Source organism: Salvelinus sp. IW2-2015, linkage group LG23 (genome assembly GCF_002910315.2).
Source record: "Salvelinus sp. IW2-2015 linkage group LG23, ASM291031v2, whole genome shotgun sequence".
Lineage (NCBI taxonomy): Eukaryota > Metazoa > Chordata > Actinopteri > Salmoniformes > Salmonidae > Salvelinus > Salvelinus sp. IW2-2015.
Window position 1 is genome coordinate 24,624,802 of NC_036863.1, and position 12,117 is coordinate 24,636,918.

The 12,117-nt window shown below is 41.9% G+C and overlaps 1 protein-coding gene across 1 annotated transcript; it reads right to left on the reverse strand.

Moving 5' to 3' along the window:
• Window positions 1-5,089: 5,089 nt before the first annotated feature.
• Window positions 5,090-11,717, reverse strand: LOC111951102 (PR domain zinc finger protein 15-like). The gene is made up of 3 exons (XM_023969117.2): window positions 10,896-11,717; window positions 5,561-5,654; window positions 5,090-5,364 (listed from the first exon to the last, which is right to left on the reverse strand). The coding sequence occupies exons 1-3, from the start codon at window positions 10,924-10,926 to the stop codon at window positions 5,160-5,162; spliced, it is 330 nt and encodes a 109-aa protein (XP_023824885.1). The 5' UTR covers window positions 10,927-11,717; the 3' UTR covers window positions 5,090-5,159.
• Between the last annotated feature and the right edge of the window lie 400 nt (window positions 11,718-12,117).

Genomic DNA, 12,117 nt, shown 5'->3' on the forward strand with positions numbered 1-12,117 from the left:
GTAAACATTATATAAGTGGCATTATTTAAAGTGGCTAGTGGTACATTTTTACATAATTTCCATCAATTCCCATTACTAAAGTGGCTGGAGTTGGGTCAGTATGTTGGCAGCAGCCACTAAATGTTAGTGATGGCTGTTTAACAGTCTGATGGCCTTGAGATAGAAGTGTTTTTCAGTCTCTCGGTCCCTGCCTTTGATGCACCTGTACTGACCTCGCCTTCTGGATGATAGCGGGGTGAAACAGGCAGTGGCTTGGGTGGTTGTTGTCCTTGATGATCTTAATGGCCTTCCTGTGACATCGGGTGGTGTAGGTGTCCTGGAGGGCAGGTAGTTTGCCCCCGGTGATGTGTTGTGCAGACCTCACTACCTCTGGAGAGCCTTACGGTTGTGGGGCGGAGCAGTTGCCGTACCAGGCGGTGATACAGCCCGACAGGATGCTCTCGATTGTGCATCTGTAGAAGTTTGGAGTGCTTTTGGTGACAAGCCGAATTTCTTCAGCCTCCTGAGGTTGAAGAGGCGCTGCTGCGCCTTCTCACAACAGCTGTCTGTGTGGGTGGACCAATTCAGTTTGTCCGTGATGTGTACACCGAGGAACTTAAAACTTACTACCTACTCCACTACTCTGTCCCGTCAATGTGGATAGGGGGGTGCTCCCTCTGCTGTTTCCTGAAGTCCAAAATCATCTCCTTTGTTTTGTTGACGTTGAGTGTGAGGTTATTTCCTGACACCACACTCCGAGGGCCCTCACCTCCTCCCTGTAGGCCGTCTCGTCGTTGTTGGTAATCAAGCCTACCACTGTAGTGTCGTCCGCAAACTTGATGATTGAGTTGGAGGCATGCATGGCCACGCAGTCGTGGGTGAACAAGGAGTACAGGAGGGGCTCAGAACGCACCCTTGTGGGGCCCAGTGTTGAGGATCAGCGGGGTGGAGATGTTGTTTACCTACCCTCACCACCTGGGGGCGGCCGTCAGGAAGTCAGGACCCAGTTGCACAGAGCGGGGTCGAGACCCAGGGTCTCGAGCTTGATGACGAGTTTGGAGGGTACTATGGTGTTAAATGCTGAGCTGTAGTCGATGAACAGCATTCTCACATAGGTATTCCTCTTGTCCAGATGGGTTAGGGCAGTGTGCAGTGTGGTTGCGATTGCGTCGTCTGTGGACTATTGGGTCGGTAAGCAAATTGGAGTGGGTCTAGGGTGTCCGGTAGGGTGGAGGTGATATGGTCCTTGACTAGTCTCTCAAAGCACTTCAATGATGACGGAGTGAGTGCTACGGGGCGGTAGTCGTTTAGCTCAGTTTACCTTAGCTTTCTTGGAAAGAGGAACAATGGTGGCCCTCTTGAAGCATGTGGGAACAGCAGACTGGGATAAGGATTGATTGAATATGTCCGTAAACACACCGCCAGCTGGTCTGCGCATGCTCTTGAGGACGCGGCTGTGAATGCCGTCTGGGCCTGCAGCCTTGCAAGGGTTAACACAGTTTAAATGTTTTACTCACCTCGGCTGCAGTGAAGGAGAACCCGCAGGTTTTGGTAGCGGGCCGTGTCAGTGGCACTGTATTGTCCTCAAAGCGAGCAAAAAAGTTATTTAGCCTGTCTGGGAGCAAGACATCTGGTCGCGACGGGGCTGGTTTTCTTTTTGTAATCCGTGATTGACTGTAGACCCTGCCACATACCTCTTGTGTCTGAGCTGTTGAATTGCGACTCTACTTTGTCTCTATACTGGGACTTAGCTTGTTGATTGCCTTGCGGAGAGAATAGCTACACTGTTGTATTCGGTCTATGTTTCCGGTCACCTTGCCCTGGTTAAAAGCAGTGGTTCGCGCTTTCAGTTTCACGCGAATGCTGCCGTCAATCCACGGTTTCTGGTTTGGGAATGTTTTAATCGTTGCTGTGGGTACGACATCGTCAATGCACTTTCTAATGAACTCGCTCACCGAATCAGCGTATTTCGTCAATATTGTTGTTGGACGGCAATGCGGAACATATCTCTACAAAAATCTCTGAAACACCTATCTCCCTCACTAGCTTTAAGCACCAGCTGTCAGAGCAGCTCATAGATTACTGCACCTGTACATAACCCATCTACAATTTAGCCCAAACAACTACCTCTTTACCTACTGTATTTTATTTATTAATTTATTTTGCTCCTTTGCACCCCATTATTTCTGTCTCTACTTTGCACTTTCTTCCACTGCAAACCAAACCATTCCAGTGTTTTTTTTTTTTTTATTTTACTTGCTGTGTTTGTACTCACTTCGCTCCATGGCCTTTAATATTTTTTATTTATTTATACATATTTTGTTGCCTTCACCTCCCTTATCTCACCTCACTTGCTCACATTGTATATAGACTTATTTTTGTATATATTTTTTTCACTGTATTATTGATATATGTTTGTTTTACTCCATGTGTAACTATGTGTTGTTGTATGTGTCGAACTGCTTTGCTTTATCTTGGCCAGGTCGCAATTGTAAATGAGAACGTGTTCTCAATTTGCCTACCTGGTTAAATAAAGGTTAATAAAAAATAAATAAATAAAAAATATTCCAATCCGCGTGATCGAAGCAGTCTTGAAGCGTGGAATCAGATTGGTCGGACCAGCGTTGAACAGACCTGAGCGGGGAGCTTGTTTTAGTTTCTGTTTGTAGGCTGGAAGCAACAAAATGGAGTCGTGGTCAGCTTTTCCGAAAGGAGGGCGGGGGAGGGCCTTATATGCGTCGCGGAAGTTAGTATAACAATGATCCAAGGTTTTACCAGCCTGGTAGCACAATCGATATGCTGATAGAATTTAGGGAGTTTTGTTTTTCAGATTAGCCTTGTTAAAACCCCCAGCTACGATGAATGCAGCCTCAGGGTGTGTGGTTTCCAGTTTACAAAGAGTCAGTAAAGTTAGTTCAGGGCCATCGATGTGTCTGCTTGGGGGGGAATATATACGGCTGTGATTATAATCGAAGAGAATTCCCTTGGTAGATAATGCGGTCGACATTTGACTGTGAGGAATTCTAGATCAGGTGAACAGAATGACTTGAGTTCCTGTATGTTGCTATGATCACAACACGTCTCGTTAATCATAAGGCATACACCCCCGCCCTCTTCTTACCAGAAAGATGTATGTTTCTGTCGGCGCGATGCGTGAAAGAACCAGCTGGCCGCACCGACTCCGTTAGCGTCTCTTGAGTGAGCCATGTTTCCGTGAAGAGCAGAGAACGTTACAATCTCTGATGTCTCTCTGGAATGTTACTGGAATGTATCATTGATGCCCCACGAGGTGAGATCTTGCATGGAGCCCCAGACCGAGGGTGACTGACTGTCATCTTGAACTTCTTCCAATTTCTAATAATTGCGCCAACAGTTGTTGCCTTCTCACCAAGCTGCTTGCCTATTGTCCTGTAGCCCATCCCAGCCTTGTGCAGGTCTACAATTTTATCCCTGATGTCCTTACACAGCTCTCTGGTCTTGGCCATTGTGGAGAGGTTGGAGTCTGTTTGATTCAGTGTGGTGGACAGGTGTCTTTTATACAGGTAACGAGTTCAAACAGGTGCAGTTAATAAAGGTAATGAGTGGAGAACAGGAGGGCTTCTTAAAGAAAAACTAACAGGTCTGTGAGAGCCGGAATTCTTACTGGTTGTAGGTTATCAAATATTATGTCATGCAATAAAATGCAAATGAATTACTTAAAAATCATACAATGTGATTTTCTGGATTTTTAGATTCCGTGTCTCACAGTTGAAGTGTACCTATGATAAAAATTACAGACCTCTACATGCTTTGTAAGTAGGAAACCTGCAAAATCGGCAGTGTATCAAATACTTGTTCTCCCCACTGTATAGACATACAGTTGAAGTCAGAAGTTTACATACACCTTAGCCAAATACACTTACTCAGTTTTTCACAATTCCTGACATTTAATCCTAGTAAAAATTCCCTGTCTTAGGTCAGTTTGGATCACCACTTTATTTTAAGAATGTGAAATGTCAGAATAATAGTAGAGAGAATGATAATTTAATTTAGAGAATTTATTTCAGCTTTTATTTCTTTCATCACATTCCCAGTGGGTCAGAAGTGTACATACACTCAATTAGTATTTGGTAGCATTGCCTTTAAATTGATTAACTTGGGTCAAACATTTTGGGTATCCTTCCACAAGCTTCCCACAATAAGTTGGGTGAATTTTGTCCCATTCCTCCTGACAGAGCTGGTGTAACTTAGTCAGGTTTGTAGGCCTCCTTGCTTGCACACGCCTTTTCAGTTCTGCCCACATATTTTCTATAGGATTGGGGTCAGGGCTTTGTGATGGCCACTCCAAAACCTTGACTTTGTTGAGCTTAAGCCATTTTGCCACAACTTTGGGCGCATGATTGGGGTCATTGTCCATTTGGAAGACCCATTTACGACCAAGCTTTAACTTCCTGACTGATGTCTTGAGATGTTTCTTCAAATTATCCACATCATTTTCATTCCTCATGATGCCATCTATTTTGTGAAGTGCACCAGTCCCTCCTGCAGCAAAGCACCCCCACAACATGATGCTGCCACCCCCGTGCTTCACGGTTGGGATGGTGTTCTTCGGCTTGCAAGCCTCCCCCTTTTTCCTCCAAACATAATGATGGTCATTATGGCCAAACAGTTCTATTTTAGTTTCATCAGACCAGAGGACAATTCTCCCAAAATATACGATCTTTGTCCCCATGTGCAGTTGCAAACCGTAGTCTGGCTTTTTTATGGCGGTTTTGGAGCAGTGGCTTCTTCCTTGCCGAGTGGCCTTTCAGGTTATGTCGATATAGGACTCATTTTACTGTGGATATAGATACTTTTGTTCCTGTTTCCTCCAGCATCTTCACAAGGTCCTTTGCTGTTGTTCTGGGATTCATTTGCACTTTTCCCACCAAAGTATGTTCAGCTCTAGGAGAGTGGTATGATGGCTGCGTGGTCCCATGGTGTTTAAACTTGCGTACTATTGTTTGTACAGATGAACGTGGTACCTTTAGGCGTTTGGAAATTGCTCCCAAGGATGAACCTTGGGAATGATGAATGCACAAAGTAGATGTCCTAACCGACTTGGCAAAACTATAGTTTATTAACAAGAAATTTGCAGAGTGGTTGAAAAACGAGTTTTAATGACTCCAACCTCAGTGTATGTAAACTTCCAACTTCAACTGTTAAAGACATATACATCTTCTCCATAAAATTAGCACCATATGTTGAGAAAGCACCTTCAGAGGAAACAGGCCTTTGTCCAGGTGGGACACCCTCTTAGCCTCAAACGGTCCAAACCTGGTCCTATTGACCAACCGTCGTAGGACAAACACTCCCTCCTTTCCATCTGGCACCTGTCTGATCTCCAGATTTTCCGGCAGAGAGGACCTGACCAATGACAAACAATACAACATCTATCAATACATAGCCTCCTCCATTTCTGTTCCTCAGATATCAGGTTAAATATTGCCATCTTTAAAGACACAATTTGTAAGATTTTAAGCTAAGCTGGAAACCCTCTCCATGCTGGAGTCAACTCAGTAACCCTCTCATTGTATATTTTGCATGGTGGACTTTTACTCACCGAGCTCTGCTGAGAACAAATGAGTCCTGTACAGTCACTACTGGTCCCAGCTCTGGACACTCAGAGTCATGATACTGCCCACAGTCCTCACACCCTGAGGGGTACCATTAAAAAGTCACATATCAGATACCACATATTCAACCTGGTCTCAGAGCATTTCGTATTATACTGTATATAAATGTGGGACACTCCATTTAGTATGACATGTTACAATTCGTATGGTATGTATTCATTTGTGGCTGTCCATCACCCATTTCGTATGATATGTTAAGAATTACAATTCATATTATATGTTACTAATTCTAGCTAGGTGGCTAACGTTAGCTAGCTCGCTAAAATTAGCTAGGCTAGTGGTTAAGGTTAAGTTTAGGAGTTTGGTTAAAGGGCTACGGTTAGGGTTAGCTAAAAGGGTTAAGATTAGGGGTAGGGGAAGGGATAGCTAACATGCTAAGTAGTTGCAAAGTAGCTAAAAAGTAGTAAGTTGTTGAAAAGTTGCTAATTAGCTAAAATGCTAAAGATATGAATATGAATTGTCTGTGATGAGATTTGAACTCGCAATCTTTGGGTTGCTAGATGTTCACGTTATACGCCTACTTCGACCAACCACCCTCCTTTCGTTTTTGCCTTTAAGTAACCATCTGTCTTATGTAACCATACCAAACGTAACATATAGTATTTTATTTATTTATTTGTATATATTTTTTAGGGGGTAGATCAGCTTTAACCCATTTTACTATACATGACTTTAACCCATTTTATAAGAGATTGTCCAAAATGTAAATGTTCCAGGCATTTACAGTGGGGCAAAAAAGTATTTAGTCAGCCACCAATTGTGCAAGTTCTCCCACTTAAAAAGATGAGAGAGGCCTGTAATTTTCATCATAGGTACACTTCAACTGTGACAGGCAAAATGAGGGGAAAAAATCCAGAAAATCACATTGTAGGATTTTTTATGAATTTATTTGCAAATTATGGTGGAAAATAAGTATTTGGTCACCTACAAACAAGCAAGATTTCTGGCTCTCACAGACCTGTAACTTCTTCTTTAAGAGGCTCCTCTGTCCTCCACTCGTTACCTGTATTAATGGCACCTGTTTGAACTTGTTATCAGTATAAAAGACACCTGTCCACAACCTCAAACAGTCACACTCCAAACTCCACTATGGCCAAGACCAAAGAGCTGTCAAAGGACACCAGAAACAAAATTGTAGACCTGCACCAGGCTGGGAAGACTGAATCTGCAATAGGTAAGCAGCTTGGTTTGAAGAAATCAACTGTGGGAGCAATTATTAGGAAATGGAAGACATACAAGACCACTGATAATCTCCCTCGATCTGGGGCTCCACGCAAGATCTCACCCCGTGGGGTCAAAATGATCACAAGAACGGTGAGCAAAAATCCCAGAACCACACGGGGGGACCTAGTGAATGACCTGCAGAGAGCTGGGACCAAAGTAACAAAGCCTACCATCAGTAACACACTACGCCGCCAGGGACTCAAATCCTGCAGTGCCAGACGTGTCCCCCTGCTTAAGCCAGTACATGTCCAGGCCCGTCTGAAGTTTGCTAGAGAGCATTTGGATGATCCAGAAGAAGATTGGGAGAATGTCATATGGTCAGATGAAACCAAAATAGAACTTTTTGGTAAAAACTCAACTCGTCGTGTTTGGAGGGCAAAGAATGCTGAGTTGCATCCAAAGAACACCATACCTACTGTGAAGCATGGGGGTGGAAACATCATGCTTTGGGGCTGTTTTTCTGCAAAGGGACCAGGACGACTGATCCGTGTAAAGGAAAGAATGAATGGGGCCATGTATCATGAGATTTTGAGTGAAAACCTCCTTCCATCAGCAAGGGCATTGAAGATGAAATGTGGCTGGGTCTTTCAGCATGACAATGATCCCAAACACACCGCCCGGGCAACGAAGGAGTGGCTTCGTAAGAAGCATTTCAAGGTCCTGGAGTGGCCTAGCTAGTCTCCAGATCTCAACCTCATAGAAAATCTTTGGAGGGAGTTGAAAGTCTGTGTTGCCCAGCAACAGCCCCAAAACATCACTGCTCTAGAGGAGATCTGCATGGAGGAATGGGCCAAAATACCAGCAACAGTGTGTGAAAACCTTGTGAAGACTTACAGAAAACGTTTGACCTCTGTCATTGCCAACAAAGGGTATATAACAAAGTATTGAGATAAACTTTTGTTATTGACCAAATACTTATTTTCCACCATAATTTGAAAATAAATTCATTAAAAATCCCACAATGTGATTTTCTGGATTTTTTTCTTCTAATTTTGTCTGTCATAGTTGACGTGTACCTATGATGAAAATTAAGTGGGAGAACTTGCACAATTGGTGGCTGACTAAATACTTTTTTGCCCCACTGTATATATAAACTCCAGTTGTACTTTATCAAAAGCCTTTTCAAAATCAGCTATGAAAACCAGGCCTGGTTAACCAGATTTTTCATAGCGTTCTATTGTTTCCTGTAATTGTCTTATATTATTTCCAATGTATCGCCCATGTAAAAAACCTGTCTGATTAGAGAGAATAATATGCAACAATACCTTTTTAATTCTATGCGCTATACATTTTGCTAGAATTTTTGAAGTGTAAGGGGCCTCGAATTTTTTTCGTGGACTGGATCTTTAGATTTACCACTTGTATCCTGTTTCAGTAAAATGAAATCAGACCTTCTTGTTGAATGTCCAATAATCTACCATTTACATAGGAGTGGTTAAAACATGCTAATAACGGTCCTCTGAGTATATCATAAAATACACCTCACTTGGTATGCCATCCAGCCCTTGGGGTTTTCCCGGACTTAAAGGCTTTACTTGCATCAATAATATAATTTGGTGAATCAAGGGTGACTCTGTCATTTGCAACACATTTCAGTAAATCATTTTTGGTAGCATTTCTATGTTGAAGATTTAAAAAGTATTTGGTGCATTTTTCCCCATGTTCCATCCAGTTTGCTTTATTTTTATAATATATTACACTTGATCATTCTTGAATAAGTTCCTCCATTTCTTTTTGTTTTTCCTCTAACGTGTTCTGTGCCTCTATGGTATAGTTTTATTGCTATCTATCTGTACTGTTAGTCCCTCTATTTCCTTTGTTAATATGAAGTCTTTTGATCTAAATTGCTCTTGCTTTAGAGCTGAGTACTGACCTCTAAAAGGCACATTTAAACGTGTCCCATACAATAAGAGAATCTGGATCCTCGCCCATGTGGATATTCAGTAAGAGTAATGTATATGCCAATTATCTGATGGTCCGACCGCATTTTGTCCCCTATCAACACTTTTTAAACTTTTGGTGCCAATGAGAAAAACATAAGTAATCAAGACGACTAGCTTGATTGAGCCTCCACCATGTATATCTCACTAGGTCAGGATATTTTAGCCTCCATATATCCACTAGTTCCAATATATCCATGACATCCGTGATTTCCTTTATGCGGTATTTAAAACAGTATTATAATCTCCCACCATAATAGTAGAGTTGTGTATTGCTTGTAGGGTTGATCATTTATTATATATATTTTCAAAGAAATATGGATCATCATTATTTGGACCGTATAGCTTAATGAGCCATATCTGTTTATGGTCCAATAACATATTTAAAAGAATCCATCTACCTTGATGATCTGTTTGGACAATTTGCACATTCAGATCAAAATTATTGTTAATTAATATCATCACCCCTTTTTAGTTTCTCTGCTCATGGGAGAAGTATATTCCCCGACTAGTCCTTTTCCCACACAACTTAATCTAAAATTGTTGAATGAGTTTCCTGTAAACAATAGATATTATATTTCTTCTCTTTAAGCCAAACAAATATTGTTTGTCTTTTCTTATTATCTGCTAAGCCATTACAATTATAACTGTCTACACTTATTTCACCAATTGCCATAATGAGATACAAGTTTCAAATCTATTTATCATAATATATATTTGTAAATTTACCATTAAAAAGTACAATAGTGATTGAGTGTCCATATAAAGCTATACCATGATATTTGTATTACTACTAAGTAACCCTCCAATTGTTACCCACTATTCCACCTGCTAAAGCCCCTCCCCATCCCAAATTGGGTAATCATCCCAGTGACTGACCGGCCACACCCATCCCCCCGGATCCCTAGGCCCCACAAGAGGCCAGGATCCATCCTTCGAAAAGAGCACACAGTGCCACCTACAGAACTGAAGCAGATTTCTGCTAAAAGCATTTCCATTGCTCTCACCTCAATTTGCTTTATACATAGCTCTTAAAAAAACAATACATTTTCAAAAATCTTGCATATCTCAATTCCCATCATTAACAATAAATATGAGTAATAATGTTGACAGCTCAGTTCAAGCAATTATTATTATAGCAAACAATTATTGTGATTCATCCTATATTGACCGTAACATCCTTACCCCCTAGCAACAGGTGTGGGATACATACAAACACACACTCTTACACACTCAACCCCTTTGCAGCACAATCAACCATAAGCTCAGATGCTCAATGGTTGTTACATCACAGAGCCCAACTCAAGAAAGGACTTGATTTACAAATGCATATCCAGTTACAGCTGTTTGAGAAAGCATGCAAGATTGAGCAAAATTGGCAAAAATGGGGAGATTTGATTAACCAATGTCAAGTCCTAGGTGATGGAGATCAGATACACACACCCCACCAGGGTCACAATAATATGCCCCTTCTCTGATTGTCCGATTGTGACCCCCCCCCCCCATGGGTTACTGCAGCCAGTGTTGCCAGCACTGCCACTACCTGGTTGGGGGTACCCCACCGGCTAGGTACAAGGTCATCAAGGTTCTCATTAGCAGCTTTGAGAATGTCCTTGTATATTATGCTCTCCCATCAGGGGGCTCTGGCTTTGCAGGACCAACCCTGCCAGGCAGGCTCAGAATCTTGAGGGGGCTGTGCTGCTCTACTAGGTCTCTGTCCACATTCCTCTTTCTGTTCATGCTGCATATAGGCAACTTACAGCAGGCATACAGTATTATCCTAAATGGAGTGTGGCAATTTACATACAGAATACTACGAAATGCTCTGAGACGAGGTTGACATATCACATACCCTTCCCAATGGGCACGCACTGGTTGAATCAACCTTGTTTCCATGTATTTTAATGAAATTATGTTGAATTGATGTCTGTGCCCAGTGGGTTATGTCTAAATAGGCACAGGCATGCACAATGTGAAATACACACATATGCACCTGTAGGGCGCCACACACACGCATGTGCAGACCAAGTGAGAGCTACAATAGAATGGCAATGCGRACTTTGCCATTTCAAGGCATTGAAGTTTTCAGTATACTCACAGATAAACTCCTCTGGTGTTTGCTCCGTCATTATGACAATCAACAATAAAAAAATTAAAGAAAAGGATTAAGGGATAGTGTTACAAACGTTTGTAACGTGTATCATTTGCTTTATTGAAATCAAAACTTTCAAAAGTTTAAAGGGTCATGGAAGATAAGGAACCAATGCTATTTACAAGATCAGTAGGCTACCTATTTTTACTTAGAGATTATCATTACATTATTACAACATGATCATTATAGATATAGGCTGTTGGTTGCAAGAGAAATACATTTATAAATACCAAATAGGTTGGTCAAATTAATTAATTTTGAAAAATGTATGCAATCCTCTGAAGTGGACCAAAGGAGTGGCTAATGTAAGGCCTACACTTATTGATTAATGTGGATAACTCAACCTGGAGCTATATTCTGGACAAAAACAGTGGTGTGGTAAATGTATGGGGACTTCACTAAAGCAAAGGCCATAACGTTACACTTCTCCAGTATGAAAATAACGCTATACATTTTACGCTAATCACAATTCACCAGGGGAGTAGATACACAATAAGAATGGGATCCAGGTTTTCGCCGTATTCCAAACTCTAGCCGGGTTTTAACTCAGATCTCAGACGCGTCTTTTGCGGCAATGCAAATGTAACAAAGAACAATCGGCATGGCGACTGGAATGGAGACGCTAACCCCATCTGGAGCCAGTACATTTCAACCGCAGAACGGCGTTATTCTGGCCTCTCCGGGAGTTTCCGTGTGCACCATGCAAACTAAAAATATATGTTCTGCACGGTGGCACAATTGTTGTTTGTTCAAACTGCAGAATTTAGAAATAAACACGTTACCTGCTCTCCAACTACTACACATTGACAGAATCCTGACTCCGGGTTCCAATTCGCTCCAGAAACCGCGCAGGACCGGAAATGCAGTGAAGTGTAGTCTGGGAATCGTAGTTTGCTCAATCGCTCGCGTTATCAAATTGTCAATTAAACACGTTTTTAAAATAACATATTATTTAGTACAAATGTGTGTTTGAATGTTAAATGACGAGACAGAGACATTGATGCGAGTAACCAGCCTTGTTCCGTACAACACAATACATCCGGGTATCTCAACCCCGGTATAAACACATGAGTTGCAGTAATGAACATTTACCAACAGATGGCATCACTGTGCCATCTTACACCCATAACAATGTGCTTTACACAACCAGAGCACCTATTTGAATGCA